Genomic DNA, 26507 nt, shown 5'->3' on the forward strand with positions numbered 1-26507 from the left:
GCTGCCTGGCCTGCTGAGTTCCTCCAGCATTGTGTGTGTGTGTGTGTGTGTGTGTGTGTGTGTTGCTTTGGATTTCCAGCATCTGCAGACTTTCTTGGGTTTTTTATTTGATCGGAAGTCCATTTGGTGATATGGTTTGGTCTAGCATAATCAGGATTTTAGTTTTATCAAACACCAAACCAGGTCACCACGGTTGTGTAGCAGTTAGTGCTACATTATTATAGCCCAGGGCATCAGAGTCCGGAGTTCAATTCCAGCGTAGACTGTGAGGAGTTCTATGTTCTCCTCCGGGTGCTCTGGTTTCCTCCAACAATACAAAGACATACCGATTAGTAGGATAATTGGTCATTGTAATTGTCCTGTAATTAGACGAGGGTTAAATTGGGTGGCATGGCTCATTGAGCCAGAAGGGCCTGTTCTGCACTGTATCTCTAAGTAAAATTAAAAATAAAAATATTTTTGCCCAAGCAGCAATTATAACATTTCTTGGATCTGCATAATTTCTGGTCTATATGTAGTGCCTCATTAAAAATCTCCTTAGTCTATTGAGACAAAATACAGAGCCATGGCCAATGTACCAGCCCCTGCAGAGATCTATGACTTATCATCATTAGAGAGCACAGTTGCATCGAATACAGGATGGAGGTCACTTCATATAAAAGATGGGTATTCAGTAACATAAGACACAGTTAGCTTAATCAGGTAGCTTCTGGTTGATCAGTTCAAAGGGACTTTGTTTTTACTTTCATGTCTTAACCACTGCTTGTGTCTGTAAAACTACTTTCTCAGAATAAAAGCCCCTTCTGAGGCTCACAAGGACAACGCTCAGAGAAAATTTGACATCAGTCCACTGTAGGGGTTTTTAGGACCGATCAGCTCACCGGGTCCCGTTACCACCCTTCCCGGGAAGAAGTCTTCACCGATCAGCAACCACCTTCCCCTCCCCCCACCTTCCTTTCCAGTCCAGATGAAGGGCCTTGGCCCGAACCGTTTACCATTTTTCACAGATGCTGCTCGACCTGCCCAGTTCCTCCGGCATTTTGTGTGTGTTGCTCTGGATTTCCAGCATCTGCAGAGTCTCCTGCCTTTGTGAAGAGAAATAGAAATGTTTAGAGAGATAACACCACTCCTTACAACCAAAAGAGGCTTCTCTCATTTATTATTTTACAGAAAAGGTGTAAATAAGATTGAAAGAGTACAGAAAAAAATTTAGAAGGATGTTGCCGGGTCTGGAGGAACTGAGTTAGAAAGAAAGATTGAACAGGTTAGAACTTTATTCCCTAGAATGTAGAAGATTGAGAGGAGATTTGATGGAGGTGTACAAAAGTATGAGGGGTATAGATTGGGTAAATGCGAGCAGGCTTTTTCCACTGATGTTGGTTTGGCCTACATCAAGAGTCTTGGGTTAAGGGTGAAAGGTGAAAAGTTTATGGGAAACTTCTTCACTCAGAGAGTAGTGAGAATGTGGAGCCAGCTGCCAGTGCAACTGCTGGATATGATATTGATTTCAACGTTCAAGAGAAGTTTGGAAAGGTACATAATGGGAGGGCTAGGTGCAGATCGATGGGACTGGATGGGCTGAAGGGCCTTTTTCTGTGCTGTCATTTTCTATGACTCTCGGATGTAGTCTTACCTTGGGAATGCCAGCTTAAATGCCTTTGGATAGAATAGATTGCTAGGCCATTTCAGAGGGGAGTTAACAGCTGACCATGTTGCTGTGGGCCTGCAGTCATATAAAGGCCACACAGGGCAAAGGTACTAGGCTTCCTAATCCTGAAGGTTCATTAGTAATCTGTTACATCACCGTAATGGTCTCATGTGACTTACTATCATCTTTTTAGACCAGATTGATTTAATCAGCTTCAATCTGATTTTATATCTCCTGATTATTAGCCTAGGCCCCTGAATTATTACACTAATTACATAATTTACTGTTCAAACATCTCCTGTTGATATTCAGTGCCACTTAAATGATAACACTAATTATTTCACTTTACCAGTCAAACTGCATATCTGAACAGCTCTCGTAACACTGTGTTTGTCTTTCTTTCAATGATTTCAAGCATGGAATTTCAGAGAAAAGGACCTTCTTGAAAGGGGAAACTTTGTCAGCCAGAGAGTGTGTGGAACGAGCTGGCAGCGTCTGTGGCGTGTATGATTTCGATTGCAACGTTTATGAGAAGTTTGAACGGGTACGTGGATGGTAGGGGTATGGAGGGCTATGGTCCCCATGCAGGTCACTGGGAGTAATGGTTTGGCAAGAACTAGATGGGCCAAAGGGCCTGTTTCTGTGCTGTACTGACCTATGACTTCTCCAAACTCAGCCTCCTCACCTCAGCTTTCATCCGTTCACAATTGTCAGCAGAACCTTCAGCCGCCTGGGATTCAACCCATAACCCTCTATACTCTCTCCACTGCCCCCTACCCCTTTAAGAAGCATCTTAAAACCCGAACCTCCACTATCAAGACCTGGCGAGGGAAGTGAGTACTGCACCCAACGGATACGTCAAAGATACGTGCACGTTCTCTAAAAGCGGCTTATTTGGAGGTTCAATCTATATCTAATCTAATTCTGTGATTAAATTGAAATGCTTTTTGATAATAATTCTTGTGAAAGCATTTGGGATTTTTTTTTAATTTTAAAGGTTCGCCCTTGTCCCACGGAACCCCGGTACTAGCGAGCCGGGAGCAGTGTTAGTTTAGGACCTTCTCCACACGGACTGAAGAATTGCGGGGTTTTCATCTTTTGTCCCAAAAGCGCCCAGTGAAAAATGATCGCAAAGTTTCTGAGCAGATTTGCGCCCGAGTGCAAAGGGCGCTCTGGAGAGCCGGGCGAAGTTCTTCCACACGATGCAAACTTGTTAAAGGTGCTCGTCTTTCTCCCGGTCATCCTGACGTCCCGAGGAGCTTCCACATCCCCGATTTTGAAAGTGGGATTAGGAATTTTTTCACCATTTTACTCGATGGAGCTTAAATCGAGGGAGGACATGAGCGAGACTCTGCCGCTTCTGAAGGAATTATCTCCCCAGCGACCCTGTTCATCCGGAGGGTGAGTGGCAATTTGCATGCAGGGGGCGACAATTGGTTCACCCCTTCCCTTTACGCCTTTCCTCTGCCCTTCCTGTCTTCGTTCATCAGCATAGCGTCTTCTTATCTCTCGGATGGAACGTTCTATAACCAATTAATAGTTGAAAGAGTTGTGGACGATTATCGAATCAGGATGGGCAAAGTTACGTGGATACTGGAGGAACTCAGCAGGCCAGGAAGAGCGTCTATGGAAGGGTCTCGGCCCGAAACGTCGACTGTTTACTCGTTTCCAGGAAAGGCAAAGGGCTGGTGAGGAAGGAATCTGACAGGAGAAGGGAGTGGACCGAGGATAAAGGGAAGAAGAGGGGCGGGGGAGTGATGGGCAGGTGAAAAGATGTAAGAGGCCCGAGTTGGGAATAGACACTACACTTCAAGGAATGCAAGACTGGCCATTTGAGAAGGACAAAATGACGAATGTGGGTATGACAGTGGAAGAACCAAAAGGTGGTACTGGGGTAGGTTTAGTCTTCATACCCAAAGAGAATCAAAGCTCGTTAAGAGCAGGAAATGCAGCGAGTATGACACAGAGCTGCGGCGGGGAGACTAATTACGATCAAATACGAAACTCCTGGGTTGCGGGGGAAAAGGCAGGAGAATGGGTTTGAAATGGATATGCAGTCAGCCATGATGCAACGGCGGAGCAGACTCGATGGGTCGAACCGCCTGATTCTACTCCTACATTTTATGGGTTTTATAAAGTGGGGTCGCACTGGTTGTAAGTACCAATCACAAAGACCGCATTGCTGTCCAGTGCTGGGCTCAAGGATATGTTTTTTGGGCAGGACAGTCGCGGTAACGAATGAAGCCGATTCCGCAGCAAATGGAGGATCATGTGAGCAGCTGGGAGTTCAAATTCGTAAGACACAAAGTAGTATTACTCGATGGGCGGAATGGGTTAACTCATGGGGCACCTAATATCAGAGTTGAGAAAAGGATACTGCGGCAGGTACAAATTAAAGTCCCGATGAAGGGTCTCAGCCCGAAATGTCGACTGCTTATATTACCTGACCTGCTGAGTTCCTCCAGCACTGTGTGTGCGTTGCTTGAATCTGACTGGGATGAGTTCCCTATCGAATAGAAAAACTACATTAGGAGTTGGGAGAGAGATCTGTAGGTTAATAGTTCTCGTGAGGCAGTATTTAAGACGGAAGAGAAGACAATGGAGTTGACTAATGACCGTGGTGAAGATACCTGGAACTCCGTGAGGAAAGATGAGGTGAGTACATGTGCAGAGACTCGCCGCGCCATCTGGTGTCGGAGCTGAAACTACAAAAAATGCATCAATTAGAGTCAGAGGAGGAAATGGTCAAAATTGAAGGTTGTTTATTATTTTAGCGATACTGCGTGGAGAGGGCACTTCCGGTCCGTCGAGCCACGCCACCCCGACAAGTCCAATTAACCCTACCTAATCACTGGACAATTTGCAATGATCAATTAACGTATCCGGTATGTGTTTGCAGGGGGAGGAAACCAGAGCACCGGGAGAGGGGGCAGATGTACAGACTCCTCGTATCTAAATGGATACTGCAGTTGTGACAAGATGGATGATCTAGGGGTGGGAATAGAATTAAATGGACAACTCCAGAGACATTACAGGAACATGGGTGCAAAGTTACTGAGGTTCAGAATTTAATATTGCAGCAGCTGATATTACAGCCACAGTGACACCGGTTCGAAGCCAGCCTCGGGTACTATTTGTTGCAGATTTTCCTTGCGGAAAACCACACAGGTTTTCCCTGTGGAAAACCACACAGGTTTTCCCTGTGATGTCCTCCCCCATCACAAAGCCATGCTGATCAACTCCATTGCTTCTCTCTGATTGAGGCGTTGAGCAAGGTTGAAGTTGACAAGTACGAAAGCCGAGGACGGGCAGGTGTTTGGCCTTGTCTGTGCGCGTTTGACCGGCCCTCTTCTCCGTCTCGCTGGCTGCAGGCGCCGTGGGATCCACGTTGCCAAGATTGGTTGCTGAGGCTTTTGGGGCTCTTTGAGGTTCATGTTGCCTGTGTTCCTGGGTTCTGGTTACTGGTTACTCTGTTTGATCAAGGCCATCCATGCAGACGGGCGACTAGGCAAAGATTTGCCGTGCGGCTGGTGGTCCGGCACTGAACTGAGCCAAATGAATACCGCTGGCCTGATCTTTGACCTTCGATGTGTTCTGCCATTTGCACAATGTGTTTTTTTCACTGGTTGGGTGTTTGACGTTTTCTTGAGCAGCTTCCATGGTTTTTCTTTGTTTCGTGGCTGCCTGCAGGAGAACAAATTTCAGAGCTGTGTTCTGTATAGGTACTTTGATAATAAATGTACTTTGAACTTTGTATGTGGGAGAGAATATATTATGGGGAAATAAACGGGGGCTGTAGTTGCTCTGATGGCTAGTATAGACCCAGTTGAATGAAGGAAGTGGGAGGTTGGAGGTGAGATGAATTAAGCTGGTAGGTGATAGGTGGAAGAGCAAAGGGCTGAAGGGGGAATCTAATGGCAAAAGGCAGTGACCACAGAAGAAAGGGAGGGGAGGGGAAAAAAGAGGGAAACCATAATAGGGAATGGAAAAAGCCGAAGCTACCAAGATGGAATATGAGGCAATGCTCCTCAGACCTGTGTTAGACCTCATCATGGCATTAAAGGAGGCCATGGGCAAACACGTTGGAAAGGGAAGTCAAATTGAAGTAGGTGGCCACCAAGAGATTCTACCTTTTGCAGCGGACGAACGGAAGGTCCTCTGCGAAGTGATCCCCCAGTCTACATTGGGCCTGACCGGTTTAGAAGAGGCTGCAATGGGAGCAACTGATACAACGGAGTCACAGGCAGAGTGCTGTCTCACCAGATCGGGGTCCTGAATGGTGATGAGGGAGGAGGTGCAGCACTTGTCACACTTACAGTGATAAGTGCCAAGGGGGAGATCAGTGGGGGGAGACAATTAGACAAGTGAGTCCCCAAGCAGTAACAGTGATACACAGCATTGAATGTATCATATTAGAGGCACTAGGGGTCATATGCAGCATGGAAACAGGGCCTTCTGCTTAACTCATCCATGCTGGCCAGCACCACCTGAACAAGTCCCATTTACCTGTATTTGATCCATATTCTCCAAACCTTTCCTATTCCCGTACCTGTCCAAATGTTTTTTAAACTGTGTAATTTTTCCCACCTCTATCTCTACCTCTGGATGTCGGCTCCACACACCCACCCTAGTGTCAGACGTGTAGTCGCGGGCGAACTTGCATGTAGAACGGTCAAACCAATTTCACTTGTGCAGGTCAAACCATCAAATACACAAAGATAGGGTTTTCTCGAATACTGAGGAACCAGCCCGGGTCATTCTGTTTTAAATCTGGGGTACTGCTATGAGGGCGGTGGGGTGGAGATGTATCTCTACCAATGGAGGTGCAAATGTCTCCTTCCCTCTGCTACCCTGCAGATGACCTTTGGGCAAGGTGTAGCACCTTCACCTCCCCCCCCCCCCCCCCACTCTGATCAGAATCATGTGAAGCCACGGGGCAGGTAGTGGATGGTCATATGAGCAGCTGGTGCAGATCACAAGTCCTGGTTATGCGACCACTGACGCCAGGCAGACAATCTCTGAAGAGTACTAATAATGGCTGGGGTCACCTGTCTTGTAAAGACACGGCCCAGAAGAAGGCAACAGCAAACCACTTCTGTAGAAAAATTGGACAAAAACAATCATGGTCATGGATAGAGAAAAAATAAGAACAATATGAAGGGGGTCTTCCCCACAGGCTTTAGACCATGGCTGGAAATGTCATATGACATGGCGCATAATGATGTATTGCTATGCGAAAGAGTTTAGCGATCTAATAATTAGGGAAAAATATCATTGATGGAATTTTATGTGAAGGTTGGGAGAGAGTTCAGTCTAAAATTAGGGCTTTACATTTGAAGTAGCACTCTCAAATGCTATCTGCCACAGTAGCTCGGGGCATTCCAGAGTTCAATTCCGGCCCTGCTTTTAAGGACTCTCTATGTCTTTCATGTGGAATAAGGTTTTCTCGGCTCCTCCAGTTTCCTCCCACAGTCCAAAGCCGTACTGGTTAGCTTGTTAATTGGTCATTGTAAATTGTTCTGTGCTTAGCTTGGGGTCCGTCGGGGGGTTTCTGGGCAGTGTGACTTGAAGGAGTGGAAGGGCCTGTTCCACGCTCTATCACTAAATAAAATGCTGGAGGAACTCATCAGGTCAGGCAGCATTCATAGAGAAGAGTAAACAGCGTTTGCTCCGATACCCTTCATCAGTTCTCAAATTGTCCTTAAATTTGATCAAAAGAAAAAACAAAGTTTTGAGGCCCAAATTGGCTGTGACAGACTGGATAGCAACATCTGAAGGTCTGGCAGTAAGGAAGCAATATGTTATTATAAATAAGTAGTTAATTTACACAAGTTTGAGAGAACACAATTCACCTCATCTCTTATTTTTAATTAATTTTGAAGTATCTTAAATAGGCAACATCTTGTCTTCAACCAATGACCCCCTAGCTCCAAATCTTCCACAAGAAACATCCTCACTATAACAGCCCTTTTAAGACAACTCGGAGTTTTATGCTTCATTCAGACTACATCCTGTGCTACAAGTGTAGCCAGCCCACTATTTCCTCACAATACAAAGCTGTCCATTCAGTCCAATCTGCAGTGTCATAGCTCCAGTTTAGTATGACGATCAGGCGATATATTCTTGAAGCAGGTAGGTAATTTTAAACACTTGGTTAAAGGCCTGTGAAGAATGTATTCAGGAAAAGTGGAACATACTTTCCCACAACAGAATAAAATAAACTCTGTAGAAATATTTTGGGCAAAAAGATACATACTGTGAAATGCAAGAAATTAACATTGACAAAGTTATAGTAACACATTTTAAAAAAAAATCTGGTGGAACTCAAAAAGTCAGGCTGCATCTGTAGAGAAGAGTAGAGTAGAGCTGATGGTTAACTGTTTATTCCTCTCCACAGATGCTGCCTGATCTGCTGAGTTCTTCTGGCATTTTGTGTGTTGCTCTGTTTTCCCGCATCTGCAGAATCTCCTGTGTTTGAGAAGTTAGAACGGTCATGGCTTCTGCATGTTGAAAGTTTGCAACTGTTAGTGATTGTAACTGCTTCTCTTTTGGCATCTAGGGCTTCGTCCTACGTGCTGTACGGTAGCCTGCCATGTGCAGACGTTACAACGAGAAAGCTGGAACTTTGGCACTGTCACCCTCATCAGCTGTCTGGAAAACACAGGCTTGTGGATCAGCAGATAGCTCGTCAGAGGCTATATGTGGCTTCTGTTGTCTGCTTCGTATTTATAATTGCTGAAGTGATAGGTAAACAAGCAAAACGACTTGAACCATTATAGCACTACATATGTGTCCATGAGGTTTGTAATACAGGGGTTCTTAACCTTTTTATGCCATGGACCCCTTTGGCAGTGTGGTGAGGCTTATCAGAATAATATATGTAAATATATAATAGGATTACAAAAGAAACCAATTATATTGAAACAGTTATCAAAACTTCTAAAAGATTTTACAGTGTAGTAATATATGAGCAGCTTTATTAACACGTTATAAAACAAAACTACATTTAAGATTATAGGCAAGTTAAATTTTATTTTTTAAAGGCATATGAGTGTGAAGCTGCGGTGGCATCACATGAATAAGAGGAATAAACTGTGGCCTGGTCTTTGACAAAGCAACAATCGTCATGTTGGCCAACTGATCGATTTTGATTATTTGCTTTAAAGGTTACACATTGAAAATCCTGGTTCACAAAGATGTGTTGTTGAAAATGGAATTAAAGCTTCCATAGCTCGATTTACAAGGCAAGGATAGGCTTCTCTGAAGGAACACCAGCATTCTCCAAGGATTTTTGAGTTAAGCTCCAATTGTAGTAATTTTTTTGTCCTAAGATCAATGAGTTCATCTTTGGTTAGATCAACATCTTTGATATAGTTTATATCGAAAGAAAAGGGTTGTGATCCATGGTTCAATTTTTATTTCCATCTCGATGATATGTCTTTTCAAAGAGTTCGGAAGTGCTTGCAGATGTCTCTCTTCAAAGAAATTGACTGAGAATTTTGTATCCCATCCAACTTCACGGCCCCCCTGGAATCTAACCCCAGAGAGCCGGTTAAGAATCCCTGCTGTAAAAGCTTTAGAGGTAGAGTTGGCTCTTTGAAGTGTAGTCATTGTGGTGAGAGAAGAATTCGAGTAGACTATGACTATTAGATAATGGTAATGATGAAGTAGTTGAGAGATGAGCATTAACATGAACAGCAGCAGAAATCACATTGCTCTTCATTGAATCAAGCTGTGTGTCCTTTCTCATACCCCTGAGAGGTTGGATGAGGCTTCCATTTCATGGCTTTTTCAGGAAACCACACCTTGAGCATGGAGTGTGGCACTCCGTCAGTGCGGTGTTGGAAAATTGCTACAGATTGTGTGCCCTGATCTCTGGAGTGAGAAGGTGACCCACAGTTTTCCAACTATCCTCCCTAATTTCTATCCCCCTCACCCAATACATTGCTAACACTGAGTGATTCCTCCTCAGCAGAGGTTTCCCCTTTGTACCCCTGTTCAGATCTGATGTTGAGTTTTCTTCAATCATCTCTGCCCTTGAGCCGGTTTCTTCAGCAAAGAAACCTCCGTCCACCACTCCTCCCACCTCATGGACACCCATTGCTAGTTTTTCCCCTCTCAGTTAACCTTTCTATTTGCATTGCCAATGTGACATTGACTGCCGTGACTCTTCCACTCCCATCGTTCACTCCAACCTTGCCCCCTCCAGATGCTCTGGACTTGCTGGCCATCAAATACTACTCTGCCCTTAATTGCACCTGTTTTATCTCCTATGCTTCCTTTACTGGATCTACCTGTCTCCATCTCAGGAGGCAAACTAGTTACTGAGATCTGCTGCAAACACTCACCCCACCAACCTCCTCATCCAGTGCATCATCTTCCTCAATTTCCCCAGCTCCCCTTGGATCCCACCACAAGTCATACCTTCCCTCAACCCTTCAGTCTTCGGTCTTCGAGATCTTTCGATCTCCCTGGCTGACCCTTTCTCACCCACCACTCTGGATGCCCTGATACTTTCAAATGCAATCTTCTGAGGTGTTACACTGTCCCTTCACCTCCTCAACACCATCCATGAACCTCAACAGCTCTTCCAGGTGAGGCAATATTTCACATGCACCTCCACCGACCTGGTCTGATGTACTCAGTGGTCAGGTATGCTCTCCTCTATATTGGCAAGACCAAATGTGTATGAGGTGATTCCCATAGAGCGTTTGTGTTCTGTCTGCAGTAGCCATCTTGAGGTTTCCATTCTGTCCTTCGCCATCCCCACTGTCACAATTTGTTTGCATAGCCAACAATCAAATGGTATGAACATTGAATTTCCCTTCCAAGTTGTCTCATCTTCATTCAGCTTTTCCCATTGATTTCCCACCCCTCCATTGACCCAATTCCACTTATAAGACATGGGAGCAGAATTAGGCCATTCAGCCCATTGAGTCTGCTCTGCCATTCCATCATGGCTGATTTATTGTCCCTCTCAGCCCCATTCCCCTGCCTTCTCCCTGTAACCTTTGATGTTATACTAATCAAGAACTCATCAACTTCTTTAAATATACCCAATGACTTGGCCTCCACAGTCATTTGTGGCAATGAGTTCCACAGATTCACTGCCTTCTGGCTAAAGAAATTCCTCTTTGTCTCTGTCTTAAAGGATCCTTCTCATATTCTGAGGCTGTACCCTTCAGTCCTGGACATCACTGCCATAGAAACATCCTCTCCTCATCCACTCTTTCTAGGCCTTTCAACGTTCAATAGGTTTTAATGCGATCCCTCTCATTCTTCTAAACTCCTATGAGTACAGAGCCAGAGCCATCAAATTCTCGTCATGCATTCCCAATGACTCTTCTGATCCTCCTCTGGGACCTTCTCCAATGCCAGCATGTACTTTCTTAGATAAGGGTCCAAAACTGCTTAGAACACTCCAAGTGTGATCTGACCAATGCCTTATAATACCTCGGCATTACATCCTGGCTTTTATATTTTATTCTCTGGGAATGAATAACTTCTGTCCCACCTCTCCACTCTACACAATGCCCAACTTTCTTCTTTTCTCAATCCTCTTCCCCCCCCCCCCCCCATAATGCAGGGTCTTGACCTGAAATGTTGACCACCTCTTTTGCCTCCACAGATCCTATCTGACTGCAGAGTTCTTTCAGCTGTCTGTCACTGCCCTTTCATGTCTTGTTCTCATTGTTACCATCAGGGAGGAGGTACAGGAGCCTGAAGACACACACTCAGTGATTCAGGAACAGCTTCTTCCCCTCTGCCATCAGATTTCTGAATAGACATTGAACCTGTGAACAGCACCTCACTACTTTTTGTATTTTGATTCTTGCACTACTTATTTAATATAGCTATCTAATAGATATGCCATACTTTCTGTAATTCAGTTTTTTCCCTCTGTTACCATGTATTGCATTATACTGCTGCAAAGACAACAAATTTCATGACATGCTGTTGATATTAAATCTTAGTCTGATTTCTGACTTCAGATCTCCAGCATCTGCAGTCTCGTGTTTCTCTCCTAGCAGGATGGTTGAAATAAATGTTGGGAGGATGTGGTCCGAACCTTTGCTTTCCCTCATCCAGGTGGATACATGGCTCGGAGCCTGGCTGTCATGACTGATGCTGCTCACCTCTTGACCGATTTAGCCTCTATGCTCCTTAGCCTGTTTGCACTGTGGCTTTCTTCACGACCTGCAACAAAAACCATGAACTTTGGTTGGTACCGTTCAGGTGAGACTGAATCTTCCATTTACATCTGGATGTAGAGAGAATGTTATCACCACTGGCCAAAGATCTAATCTAGAAGCTCAACTGAGTGCACTTAATGCATTTGAACCAGATAGAAATGGTCATTAAATGGCATCCAAATGCTGGAGATCAGAATGAGTAATGTGGAGGTTAGTGTGACTCTATTATTGCTCAGCTCAAGCTCGAGTTTAATTATCATTCAACCATAATGAATACAGCCAGACAAAATAGCGTTCCTCTGGGGCCAAATTCAGGTTACAGTACCAACAGCCATACCCAGCACAAGGCACATACAGCACATGTACGATAGAGGTAAAATCATTTATAAATAAATAAAAACGTTCAGTGAGACCCTGAGTCCGTGAGTGTTGCAGCTGTCTGCAGTTGAACACCGAACAGCTTGTCTTCTGCCAAGTGAACACGGGGGGCAGCACCAACTCCAGTTTAGATGCCGCGCCTCACCACCTCTGTGGGGTGCATTGACTCTGAAGCCTCACTCTTGGGTGGCTGTAAAAAGGTGACATCATGGTTTGAGGCCTACAACTGAGGCCACAGCTCCCCTGCTATTCGCCAATAAATGAGTGAATCGGGACTTGGATTCTGACGTCAAGTGTAATGAGTCTGTATGTCCTCCCCATCGAATGACTGGGTTTTCTCCAGGTGCTGCAGGTTCCACCTATGTTCCAAAGATGTACTGGTTGGTAGGTTAATTGGTCAATGTAATTGTTCTAAGTTCAGGCTATAGTTAAATCAGGAGTTCCTGCAAGAGGACCACAACCTTGTCATGGTTTGGAGGCTTATGTGCCTCAATGACTCGGAGAGCTACGTTGTCTGGAGTCAGAACTTTATGCTTTGGCTTTTGGTAGGGTCACCTGTGCCAAACAGATTGAAGGGTAGAGACCAGACTTAACAGTAGTCCACTGGTCCTCCAGGTTTGGGGTTTCAACGAGGGGCTAACAACTCTGACTGGTCAAGCAAAACTGTTACAGAAACAGCAAGGAAGAATTCTTCTACATCTGTGTGTGACAGTATTCCTGAGTCTCCAATTGGGACCTGCATGGTTGATAGTGGTGAAAACTACTGGCACAATGAAGGAAGCCCTGAACACTGCCAAGACCAAGATCAAAATTAGTTTACAGATCAGAATGCTGGTGCATAACAGAGCGACTTTGCCAAGATGTCATCATTCTACATCACTAGCTTTGGAAGGTCCTCTGTATCTTCTGGCCAAGAAAGATCTCCAACCACGTTCTGTTCTTTCAGGGTCGTCAAGGGGACATGGCCATAATCATCATGAGGAAATGTTGGAGATGGATCGGGCAAGTGATGAGAAGACGGGCCAACTCCAAGTCAGCACTTCATGGGATCCCAGAAGGGTAGGAGACCAAAGACAACTTGGTGCCGTACTGTAGAGGCAAAAATGTGGAGCCATGGGCACAATAGAGAAGTGAACACAGAGATGGAAGACCTTTACTGCTGTCCTAAGCACCAGAGTAATGGGCAGTTATTAAGTAATCGGGGGTTACTGGGTGACATGGCTTGAAGGACCAGAATGGCCTATTCTGTGCAGTATCACTAAATAAAACAGAAACAGAAAATTCTGGCAGTGCTCTGTACAATAGACTTCACCTGCGTCATCACAGCAACGTTTACAAGAGAATCAGAAATTTACTTGTACTTTTTTCAGGAGACCAGATTGTAATATTTGGTTTATGGAATACCCTCATTATGCACGGGTGTTTCTGTTCTTAGTTACCTGTCAGTTAAAAGATCAAGGACAATGTTTCCTCTAAGCTGCGTGAGGACACAGCCGTGCAGTAACTGAAATGCTCCCGCGCACCTCGCATTCGTTGCCACACAGCTGGAATTGTCTTTTATATAATGCTAATTTAATTTTGAAATTATGTTAGCATAATTGTAAAATACCCTGTAACTGATTGTGTTAATGATTATAATCCAGTGTTTTTTTTAAATAAAAGAAGTATCACAATTTGTTTAGGGGTTATAATGCTGGTGCGTGACAGAGAGTGATCTTGGCAATCTGTCCTCATTTTATGTCACAAGCCTTTGGAAGATACTCTGTATCTTCAAAATGTTACTTTGAAACATTTTAGAGGCTTTAGTATTTCAAGTTGCAACACTGATTTAAAAATATTGCAACAATAAACGCAAGGGAATTTGGTAGCTAATTGAGATTAATCTGGACGGTGTTTATAGACAGTGTATTTGTAATAAAGACATGAGGAAAACATTTAAGAAATATGAAAGATTTTCTTACATCCTTCAATTAATCAAAAGTATGTGATTATTCAATTTAAATTCTAAATATTTATAGTAAAGCATATTACAAAACTATTCAAGTTCATGCAGTCTTCAGGCCATGTAAAAAATTTCCTGCTCAGAGCAGTGGTTGGTCTGTGCAGTTGTGGAAAAAAGATCGGGGGATCATTGATCAAGTTTATTCACCACCTACAGTGGCATGAATAAGGATTTTGCTGTGGTGTATTGGTCAGGGTGAGACGTGCAGCAAAAAAAAAACAACATTCAGAAATTATAATAAATTATATAAAAGTGAAGTTCGAGGTTAAAACCACATATGGAATAAAATTTGTATAAGTACCAGCATGTATTATTGAACGTGGTTTAAGTTGTTTACAGTGCAGTACAGTGGGGAAATAGAGGCGGATGGGGGGAGTGCTAAACAGAATAGTTGATCAGATTAGGCCACATGCGGAGTATTGCATACAGTTCTGCTCAAACCTTTAGAGGAAGGGTGTTGAGGGCAGATGCTATAACGAGATTGGACAAACGATTTGTTTTCTCTGGAGCAGTGGAGTTTGAGGGGAGATCTGATAGAGGTTGATAAGATTGAGAGGCATTTGTCCCATTTTCATTATATCTCATGGTGGCCTCCTGCTGCACTCATCCCACTTCGCTCCTGTGTGATTTGACATCTTTTATTTTCATATAGAGATAGTGTGGAGCAGGCCCCTCTGGCCCAACGAGTTGCGCTGCCCACCAACCCACCTATTTAACCCTAGCCTAATCACAGGACAATTTACAATGACCAATTAATCTACTAACTGGCCTGTCTTTGGACTGTGGAAGGAAACTGGAGAACCCGGAGGATGCTCGTGCGGTCAGAGGAACAACTTTCAAACTCCTTACAGAGGAGAGCAGAACGGAGCTCTAAACTCCAATGCTGTGAGCTGTAATAGTGTCGCACTAACTGCTGAGCTGCCGTGGTGCCTGAACACTGCTTTGAGAATTTATTTGTACTTGCTGATATTGCTGGGTATTACAGCTAAGTGGTGTGTTTTCTTAAACTGACTTTGAAAGGATGTCCTAATTTTATGACTTTTTTTGGGTGCTTTACTGCAGAGCCATGATCATTTGTACGCATATCTATTCAGACCAGAGAATGCAGTGTTCCTTCTCTCATCAGTGGTTGGGTTGTGATTGGGTTAGTAAGGTCTGAGAGTGGAGAAAGGAGTCCTAAATGATTTCTAAATGGACTTTGAAGTATTGGACACTACCTCACTTTTTTTTAATATACAGTATTTCTGTTTTTGCACATTATTTAATATTCTATTCAATATATGTAATTGATTTACTTGTTTGTTTATTATTGTTTTTTTTTCTCTGCTAGATTATGTATTGCATTGAACTCCTGCTGCTAAATTAACAAATTAATGAACATGCTGGTGATAATAAACCTGATTCTGATTCTGATTTTAATCTGCTTGTTGTACGGTGACTCCATAAGACATAGGAGCAGAATGAGGCCATTCACCCCATCGAGTTTGGTCTGCCATTTTATCAAGGCAGATTTATTATCACTCTCAACTCCTGCCGGACTGGACCTGGAGTATTGTATTGATTGGGAGGGACTGTCAGGGGATGAGGTGTAAATAGAAGTTGGAAGTGCAGGCCAAGCTGGACCTGTTGATGTGCCATCAAGTAACTGCATGCTCTCCTCCTGCCCCTTGTGTTCTTCTTTAAAGTCCAGTTGTCTAGGTTGACACCAGAGGAATGGATACACACCCTGTATCTGACCAGTTGGCCTAATTTACCTGTGATGCTGTATGCTGCACACAAAAGCACACCCATCTTCATCTCCAGGCATTTATTTGGATGTATCCATAGGATAGGTCTCCACTCCTCCATTCAGGCACATTCTAACCACTGTTCAGGCTAGAGTTTTTCCAGAATTTCCTCCACGATTTAGGGGTGACCATCTTATCAAATATAATTTTCTGATGAAGGTTCTCGGCCTGAAACGTGCTGTGTTAATTTCGCTCTGAAGATTCTGTCTGACTTGCTGAGTTGCTCTGGCATTTTGTGTGTGATGCTTTATAACTTACTTTCTGGCCAGTTCTTTATTGTATCATATTAAGAAAACAAAGTGGAAAAGAGAATAAATATTACTTGTATTATTAATCAAGGTATTCCTCGCAATTTTTTTTTTATCCTTCCTTCCTTGCTAAAAAAACTAACTTCTTTCTTTGCCCAGAGATTCTAGGGGCTCTGTTCTCTGTGCTATCCATCTGGTTGGTAACCGGAGTACTGGTGTACCTGGCAACAGAGCGACTCATTTCCAAGGAGTATGACGTTGATGGGGCAGTGATGCTGGTCACCTCAGGATGTGCTGTTGGCATCAACATTTTGTGAGTATCCTCTTGAAATAGAATTATAATTCTTTTTTTTGTAGTGGTCAATTCTAACCAAACCAATTGCCATTGCTGGTGACCCCTACAGATTAATTATACTTGTGCGATAAACTCTCTCTCCCCAGTAATGATTGTTTCAAAAGTCGAAGACATGTATTCAGTCCTTCATTAGTAAACATACCATCTTGAAGCAATGAAAGTGAAGGGTACCCAAATGCAAGCTAAGCGAAACTGAGCAGTTAGCGAAAGATATGACATCTGTCGGTCCCCAGCCCCAAAATGTCATGAACAAAGCACAAAGGCATAACTTATTCCCTTCACTTTTACCACCCACCCCCCCACTCCTGTGACTAGTTACCATTGTAACCATGCAACACAAATTACAATTCAAATAGAGGACAGATGCATGGCTCCTACTTTTTCTTGTTACTGTCACAAGGATGATGTATCCAGATATGGGCACAATCTCAGACCCTAACTGAGCTCTGTTACCTTTTAAAAGCTATTTCAGTGTGTTTTTAATTCTTAAGTAAAGTGTTGAAAAGTTTACAACTCCTCTCAATTCTGATTTTTTCCTCTGCCTGCTTCTCTACTCCTTTCACAGAATGGCCATCATCCTTCATCAGTCTGGTCACAACCACAGCCATGGGCATACGAGATCACATGACCTAGAATCCAACCCCCAGGGGTTAAAGGTCAGCGCCCGGACAAACCCCAGTGTACGAGCAGCCTTCATCCACGTAGTGGGAGACTTGTTGCAGAGTTTTGGGGTTTTGATTGCTGCTTACATCATCTATTTTGAGGTATGCGGGCAATGTTTCTGTTACCACACCTGCAATAACTGGTAGTTTTGGAAAGGGAATGTGCATTTGGCTAAAGTTTGCATGAGATCTCCAGAGGTTCTGCAGTATGATCATGTGCATGCAGCTACTCAAAGTGTTGAATTCCTTATTCCAATCTGTGGTTAACAATTAGCAAACATACAATGAAGCACTGTTGACCGTTATCTCTGTGGTCAGCAAAGATATCACCTCCGCAGTTCCAAGCTGCAAACTGCACTGACATAAGCATGGATACGTAACTTATTCCCTTCGCTTTCCCCATACCCCACCCCGCCAATGATGTGACTAGTTACCATAATAAATGTGCAGCACAGAATACTTGGCTCTGACACAAACTTTTCACTTTTTTTTATCCTCTCGTGTAATTTTTTTAAGAATAAATGAGTGTTCAAAAAAGAAAATCTGTTTAATGGCTGGGATTGAAGGGTTTTGTATGTTGGCACCAGAGTGTGGTGACTCTTGTGGGTTGCCCATCACAATCCTCACTGGCTTGTAAAAAAAAAAGTGTCAAGTAACTCATTTCACTTTATGTTACGATGCTGATCTTTATCAGCAAGTGTCCAGATGGTCAGTGTTAAATTTCAGTGACTCTGGAACTCTCCCTTAAGGGCTGGTTATAGTAGTCAAGGACATGTCCCTAGTAAAATGTTGCAAGACACTTCAAGAGAATATTGATTAAATCAGGTTTTCCCAAACTGGGGGTCCATGGGCTCCTTGCTTAATAGAATTGGTCCATGGCATAAAAAAGATTGTGAACCCCTGGTAATTGCAGTTTGACACTGAGGCATAAAAGATGGGAATCATTGATAAATTTCAGTCAAATGTAACTTTTAAGGACCATTTTGTAGAATGAGCGAGAGGCAGGAAATATTAAAGAGGCCGTTACAAAGTCATTAGAGCCATGGGTGTACATAAGACATAGGAGCAGATTCAGGCCAATTGGCCCATTGAGATTGCTCTATCACTCCATCATGGCTGCTTTATTATCTCTTTCAACCCCATTCACCTGACTTCTCCCCATAACCTTTGTCACCCTGACTAATCAAGAACCCGTCAACCTCCGCTTTATATACTGTATACCAGGTGATGCCACCTGCATGGGCACAGTCGGCATTACAGGGAGGCACGATAAAGTAGCAGTTCAGGCAACCCTTTAGGATGCCAGCTGCAAGATCACAGTTCAATTCCTGCTAATATTTGTAAGGAGTTTGTACGTTTCCTCCAGGTGCTCTGGTTTCCTCCCATATTCCAAAAGAGTATGGTTAAGGTTAGTAGGTTGAGGGCCTGTTACGTTGGTGCCAGAAGCAAGGTGATCCGGCGGGCTACTGAGCACAATCCTTATTTGATTTGTCACAAAGCAATACATTTCACTGTGTATTTTAAAGTACACGTGACAAATGAAGTTGACCTCTAACCTTTGATGCAAGTCTAATGAAGGGGTAACCCAGTTGCCGAGATGTATACCGTAGAAACAGGCTCTCTGACCCAACGAGTTTCTGCCGATCATCAATCACCCGTTTACACTAATGCTACGTTAACCTCATTTTGTAATCTTTCCAATTTAGCAGCAATTCTGTCCATCGTCTACCAGTTAACTAACTAACTATCCAATTAACTAAGCAACCTGCATTTTTTTAAGATAGTGGGGGAGAACCTGAGGCAACCCCCTGTGGTCAAGGGAGGAACGTGCAAACTCCTCCCAGACAGCTTTCGAGGTCGGGGTGCAATGTGAGTCCCGGGAGCTGTGAGACAGTGGCTCTGAGTTGCCCGAATACCGGATCGTATTGTGCTAGTCGGGGATCTGCTGGATCTCTCGGTAGTGAGGTCTTTGTTTCCTTTGCCAATGTCCAGCTCTCCACTTAGTAGGTCAATATTCTTAGGATTGGTTTGGTATCAACCAGGAGATTAAAGGTACCTCAACACACACAGAGTGTTGTGTGTTAATACTGCAATAATATTTGAGAAATTGTGCGTGTGTATATATATTCTTCAATTAAATAATTACAGATTATAAGTAAAACATGTTAATTGCATATGTTATCATGCCACCACGTGAAACGTGTGTATCTCAATTAAACAGATTTCAAACTCCCATGTCTTCCTTTGAATTAACTTAATGTTTTGAAGCTACAAAACATGAGTAATTTTCCATTTAAATCATCTAATGGTTACATTGCATTTACGTAATCTTTTAATTTGTGTTCAGCCTGAATATAAAGCTATCGACCCTATCTGTACCTTCCTCTTCTCCTTATTGGTTCTTGGCACTACCTTCTCCATCCTGAGAGATGTCCTTCGTGTATTGATGGAAGGTGAGTCTGAAGTTCTAACAATTTAAAAACAAGTCTGAATAGCAAACAAAGTGAAGGCAAGATCCAAAAACAAACAGGAAGGGTGAACAGAACTGGAGAAATGGGCTACAACGATTTGGGGTGCATGAACAACGAAAGTGGTTGATAGATTCATGATTTTAAGGTGTTGGTAGTATGTTTAAAAATAATACAGTACTATGCAAAACTCTTAGGCAAATGTATAGCTCGGGAGCCTAAGATCTTTGCTGTAGTACTGTAGTAATTTTATGTATTGCACTGTACTGCTGCCACAAAATAAAAACAAATTTCATGGCGTATGTGAGTGATGATAAACCTGATTCTGATATGGGTCTCTATTGTGGAAGGGGGCAGGGAGAGGGGAATCATGGTTAGGAAAAGGGGGAGGGATTGGGGAGGTTAGCGGGAAGCACCAGAGAGACATTCTGTAATGATTAAAAAACCAATTGTTTGGAATCAAGTGACCTTGCCTGGTGTCTCAGGGCAGGGTATGTCTGCACTCAATACACCTCCCCACCCTGGCACTCCTCCTCTGCCCCCTGTACCACACTCCTTACACGACACTCCACCCCTGCCATTCCCAGCATGCTAAGCTCCCGCCAGATTTACAAACTCGTACTCTACTTCATATTGACAAATACAGTACTGTGAAAAAGTCTTAGGCACGCTAGCTCTAATATATAAATGAAAGTGCTTTATTTGAGTATGAACCCTTACATTTGAAAGCTCTGTTGGTTTGAGGGAGAGTCAATTAATCTAGCAGAGAATGTAATGAGAATAGAGAGGTGACAGGTCCTAGGGACACCAAGATTTATACAGATAGTCTGAAGAAGCACAGTAACATTGATTTAGGCACATTGAGTGGAGCGATTTAGAAGGTGACAAGGAGAGGCTGGGATCCAAGGATTCTCTTTTGAGAGGATGTTTTGATTTCGCAGACCAGTAGGATGGGAGCAGGTTGACAGCACATTGTACATCACTCAAAGTTTGTTGAAGCTCAAAGAATGTTGGAATTCGCCAAGGCGAATGAGTTTGAGGACAGGTAGCTGCAGAGGGAAGGGAAATTTGAGCTGAGATCAGTGGAGGTCTGGGAATAAATCAGAATCAGGTTTAATATCACAGGCCTATGTTGTGAAATTTGTTGTTATGCAGCAGCAGAACATTGCAAGACAAAATAAAAGCATTACAGAATTACAGTAGATATATAAAAGTTAAATAGGCAGTGCAAAAACAGAAAAGGAAAAGTAGTGAGATGGTGTTCGTGGGTTCAATGTCCATTCAGAAATCTGATGGGAGAGGGGAAGGAGCTGTTCCTGAATTGCTGAGTGCCTCTTCAGGCCTCTGTACCTCCTCCCTGTGAGAAGGGGACGTGTCCTGGGTGACGGGCCGGTCTGATGCAGTTAGTCACACACAGTAAATCTACCAGTGCCGAGCTCTCTCTTTCAATGCAGGTACTCCGACAGGAATGGATTTTAGCCACGTAAAAGAGACTCTCCTGTTAATCGATGGAGTGAAAGCGGTGCACAGTCTCCATATCTGGGCACTGACCATGAACCAGCTGGTTTTATCGGTTCACATTGCCACCAGTAAGTAGTAGGGTACGGATTATTGTTTGCTGACCCTGTCTTTGTTTAGCTGTGTATGAAGTTGTGATGGTCTTGTTTCAGTTGTTTTAATTAGCACTGCAGGAATCCAAGGGCAAAATCCCAAAGTGATGCTTCAGTGCAGTACCAAGTGAACGCTGAGTGTCAAATGCATCCTTTTTGGCTTTAGACATTGAACAGTGTTTAATGCACAAAGTGCTGCAGGACCTCAGTATGTCTGTCAGTACCTGTGGAGGTGAATGAACAGTTGAGATTTCAGGCTGAGATCTGACAGTGATCACGTTTGTGGATGGCACGTTAGTGTAATGGTTAGCTTTATATGTTGTTAGAGTGCCAGCGACCCTGGGGTTGACTCGAGACTTTTCCCCTCTCAGTCCTGACGGAGAGTTCCTGCCTGAAACATCAACAGTTCCCTTCCATCCTGCTAGATGCTGCTCGGACCATTGAGTTCCTCCGGCAGATTGTATTGTTGAAAGGACAAGTCTGGTGCCTGCAATCATTATTATGGCCAGGAATTAGCAACTTGGGATAAGGAGAAGTTTCTTTATTTGGCTTCATCATTCTTTAAAAGTATTTAACGCAGAGGGCTACAGATTCTCACTCATTGATTACATCCCAAACTGTGATCGATGGATTCTTGGGCACAGGGTAGTATGGACCAAGTGGAAAAGTAGCTGGAAAGGGAGGATGAACTGTAACGATAGAATGATGGAGCTATCGTCACACTCTGTTTCTTACAAAGTACCGTGTCGTGATGAATCCTTGACTTCAAGGAGGCTATGCAGCATCCATTCCAGGACCATCGGCCTCCCTCCAGAAAAAACTACTAATGCAGTAAGAGAAGTCTCAGGTTGAACCAGGGTCACTGGCGCTGTGATGGCATTACACCGACCACTGTGCCACCTTGCCGCCTGGGCACCCGCTGAAGGGGTCAAACTGTCTGGGTCTCCATCAGAAACATTGACTGTTTACTCAGTAGTCCCATTAAATATCAGAGAATGTGTACAGTATACAACCTTGATCTTCAGACATCCATGAAAACAGAGGGGTGTCCCAAAGAATGAATGACTAACGTTAGAACCCCAAAGACCCTCCCACACGTTCCCTTAAGCAGCAGCAAAGCAACGACCCTCCCTCTCCCCAACTTACTTCAGCAAAAAAAAGCATTAGCACCCTCCAGCCAGCAAGAAAGCCCCAAAGGAAGACCATGATCTTCAGTACAAAAAATTTAATCATTCACCTGACAATTCAACGTATTGCAATCCTTTATCTTCATCTTTATGCTGCATCGGATCTGCAGTAACAAATATTTAGTTCTCCTTTACACTGTGTACTGGAAATAATCTTGGAATAATCTTAATACGAATATACAGTATTTCTGGAAGTCAAAGGTCCTTCACTTGCATCTGAACTGATGAATTAATATGATCTGAAGCCACTGTTTCCTTCATATCGGACAGAAACATAGAAAATATACAGGCCCTTCGGCCCACAAAGTTGTGCTGAACATGTCCCTACCCGAGAAATTGCTAGGCTTACCTATAGCCCTCTATTTTTCTAAGCTCCATGTACCTATCCAAAAGGCTTTTGAAAGACCCTATCATTATCTGCCTCCATCACCGTTGCCAGCAGCCCATTCCACGCACTCACCACTCTCTGAGTAAAAAAAAACACCCCTGAAATCTCCTCTGTACCTTCTCCCCAGCAACTTAAACCTGTGTCCTCTTGTGGCAACCATTTCAGCCCTGGGAAAAAGCCTCTGACTATCCACACGATCAATGACTCTCATCATCTTGTACACCTCTATCAGGTCACCTCTCATCCTCCTTCGCTCCAGGGAGAAAAGGCCAAGTTCACTCAACCTGTTCTCATAAGGCATGCTCCCCAATCCAGGCAACATCCTTGTAAATCTCCTCTGCACCCTTTCTATGGCTTACACATCCTTCCTGTAGTGAGGCGACCAGAACTGAGCACAGTACTCCAAGTGGGGTCTGACCAGGGTCCTATATAGCTGCAATCTCACTATTTTTTCCATCTTTTAAAAATTCCTTTCAGTTTAATGGGAATTTGCTTGTTTATGAGAATTATTACAAATTTGGATCAACCCAGGTTGTGAATGATTTTTATACCAGATGGCACCAGATGATGGGGCTATTGTGCACCTAAAGCAAGGGTTTCCTTCAATAACATAAATATAAAAAGCTGGAAATACTCACTAGGTCAGACAGCATGTAGCGAAAGGGTTTCCAACGTCCTTTATGTTATGGACATGTAGCATTAATCAAGGAGTCTGTGGATCTCCGATTGGGAACCCCTGATCTCGGGAGAAATTGAGTTAACGTTTCAAGTAAATGATCTTGCATCAAAAGTGAAGAAGGTTAAAAATGAAATGAGTGGATTAAAGAGAATGGAGGTGAGGGGTGGGAGTTGATGCAACACACACACAATGCTGGAGGAATTCAGCAGGTCAGGCAGCATCTATGGAAATATATAAACAGACAATGTCTTCAGCTGAGACCCTTCTTCAGGGCTGAGAAGGAAATGGGAAGATGCCAGAATAAAAAGGTGGGGGGAGGGGAAGGAGGCTAGCTAGTAGGGGATAGGTGAAGCCAGGAGGATGATTCCAGGATTGAATGGCTTGTCATATGAAGAGTGTTTGATGGCTCTGGTCCTGTAATCGCTGGAATTCAGAAGAATGAGGGGTGACCTCACTGAAACCTATTGAATGGCGAAAAGCCTTGATAGAGTGGATGCAGAGAGGATGTTTCCAACTATGACCTGAGAACACAGCCTCAGAATAGAGGGGTGTCTTTTAAGAATGGAAATGGAGAATTTCGTGAGCCAGAGAGTGGTAAATCTGTGGAATTCTTTGCCACAGGCAGCCATGGAGGCCAAGTCTTTACGTACATTTAAGGCAGAGGTTGATAGATTCTTGATTACTCAGAGCACGAAGGGACACGGGAAGAAGGCAGCAGATTGGTTCTGAAAGGAAAATTGGATCAGGCATGATGAAATGGCGGAGCAGACCTAATAGGCCAAATGGCCTAATTCTACTCCTCTATCTTATGGTTGAGAAAGGTGAAGGGTTGGAAAGAATAGACCTTGGGAGAAAGGGAAAGAGGAGGGGACACAGGGGATGAGATAGGCAGGTGAGAAGAGGTAAAAGGCCAGAGGGTGGAACTGAAGAAGACAGGAGGAGGAAGGAAACATTTTTTTATCTGAAGAAGAAATCAATATTCATGCCATCTGGTTGGAGGCTACCCGGGTGGAATATAAGATGTTGCTCCTCCATCTTGAGGGTGGTCTCATCTTGGCTCAAGAGGAGGGCATGGACTGACATATGGGAATGGGAATTAAAATGTTTGTTCCCTTGGACGTTCTGCTTTTGGTGGATGGAGCGGAGGTGTTTGACAAAGCAGTTCCCCCAATTTACAATCGATCTCACCAATGTAGAGGAGGCCGCATCGGGAGCACCAGACACGGCTGATGCCTGTCTGGGCCCCTGAATGGAGGAGGTCTATAGGTAATTGAAGGTCTGTGATAGGTGGAGGAAGATGAGATTGAATGGCAGAAATAGGATTGAAGAAATCTGAAACAGTTGAAAAGGAAGAGGTGTAATTAGGAGGTAAATGAAATTGGAAATAACATGTGAGATTATATTCCTCTAAGGAAAAAGTAGTAGGAGAAATTCATTAAGCCTGTTGAGCCCCTCAGGGAACAAGTTTATAGCTGATCATTTATCGCAAGAATCAATTCATTTAACTCCACCATGGACGGTCCCAAGCTGGCTGCAAAAGGAGTAGGGTTGGGCATGGGGCTAGCAACCCCATTCCATTTAAAAACCCAGTGCTTAGAAATGTCAACAGAAGCTCTGAAGATCTCATCCCAGGGAGAGGAAGGATCTTTGAAGATGGGCTACACCTGGGACAATTTGAAATTTTTCCCAGGGGCAAGGACTATGCTCCCAGTAGGGGTAATGGTATGAGAATAAAAGCAGCTCATTTCCCACCCTGTTCCTATTTTTGTGTTGTTGGGAAATGAGACTCAACCTTGTGTTGAATTCAACGATTACAGATAATTAATTATTAAGTCTTCAACCTCAGATTTCCAGCATTGAACTGAAGTGATATTAAACGTAGGCTGGAGAAGAATTGGAAGGCACTAATTCTGGGAAGAAGACAGTGTTATAAAGCTGCCTTTATAGGAAAGGAAAGCCTTTGTGGTTGAGTGAAAAATTGAGGGCTATGTAGGAGGGAAGGGTTAGATTGATCTTAGAATAATGAAAAGGTCAGCATAAGCTCTTGAACCAGAGAGGGTAACTTCTCTCAACTTCACTTGCCTCAATAGTGAACTATTTGCACAATCTATGGACTCAGTTTCAAGGACTCTACAACTCATTTTCTTGATATTTATTTATTATTACATTCACTCCATTCTCTTAAAAAAAATCTCACGAGCTCCTCACTTCTTTGACCCTTTTTTTTTTTACAAATCCTGTCCACCATTTGTTAAATAATTCACGTGATCTAACGGTTGTCTTTCTTGCAGATGAAGAGGCGAATGCACAGGTTATTTTGGCTGAAGCTAACCAAGTGCTCCAAAGCAAGTTTGATTTCCACTCGATCACTATTCAGATAGAGAGCTACTCTGATGATATGATCAACTGCAGGGAATGCCAGGAGCCGAGAGACTAGCAGCCCGCTGCTTGGAATCCCACCAGTATGTCTGATAGAGTCGCCTTCTCTGACCACATGTGGAAAAGTTGCATGGGGGCGAGAGGATGTGAAAGGTTTTCACCACACACATCACCCAAATACCATGTTTGCATGTTCAAGGGTTAGGCTCTTGTAAACAAAGGGCAGCTATAAACAAAAATGTGAAATTATTTGAGTGAGAACATCAATATTTGGTGAGGTGGCACTAGAAGGGATAAACCCAAAAATGTGCTCATGTCCTTTGGGGAAATGGAATTAAGCTACACCACGTGGATATACAGTATGTTTTGTGCATCATGGCAAAGTGACCACATTAAAGGGAGATTAATACTGCCACTTTCTAAAGGTTATTGTTAATATTCAATGTTGGGATCAAACTGCTTATTCATATGAGACCTCTTCATGTAAGTTTTTGCTTAAAAATAAACATTTTCAAAATTTGTA

At 43.5% G+C, this 26507-nt stretch overlaps 1 protein-coding gene across 2 annotated transcripts; it reads left to right on the forward strand.

The window, feature by feature from the left end:
- Positions 1–2591: 2591 nt before the first annotated feature.
- LOC132383577 (proton-coupled zinc antiporter SLC30A2-like) lies at positions 2592–26507 on the forward strand. 2 transcript variants are annotated; one of them, XM_059954720.1, is made up of 8 exons: positions 2592–3049; positions 8208–8395; positions 11738–11884; positions 16416–16569; positions 17177–17375; positions 19621–19726; positions 21196–21330; positions 25897–26507. In XM_059954720.1, the coding sequence occupies exons 1-8, from the start codon at positions 2772–2774 to the stop codon at positions 26040–26042; spliced, it is 1353 nt and encodes a 450-aa protein (XP_059810703.1). In that variant the 5' UTR covers positions 2592–2771; the 3' UTR covers positions 26043–26507. The 2 variants fall into 2 exon arrangements, with proteins under 2 accessions (XP_059810703.1, XP_059810704.1); XM_059954721.1 differs by lacking the exon at positions 2592–3049 and adding an exon at positions 4098–4303.

This window comes from Hypanus sabinus, chromosome 30 (genome assembly GCF_030144855.1).
Source record: "Hypanus sabinus isolate sHypSab1 chromosome 30, sHypSab1.hap1, whole genome shotgun sequence".
Lineage (NCBI taxonomy): Eukaryota > Metazoa > Chordata > Chondrichthyes > Myliobatiformes > Dasyatidae > Hypanus > Hypanus sabinus.

Bases quoted from the DNA above. Each gene is read 5' to 3' on its own strand.
- LOC132383577 (XM_059954720.1), top strand. From the start codon at position 2,772: ATGATCGCAAAGTTTCTGAGCAGATTTGCGCCCGAGTGCAAAGGGCGC. The intron at 3,050-8,207 runs GTGAGTGGCAAT...TTTGGCATCTAG, and splicing joins CGACCCTGTTCATCCGGAGG to GGCTTCGTCCTACGTGCTGT. The intron at 17,376-19,620 runs GTATGCGGGCAA...ATTTGTGTTCAG, and splicing joins CTTACATCATCTATTTTGAG to CCTGAATATAAAGCTATCGA.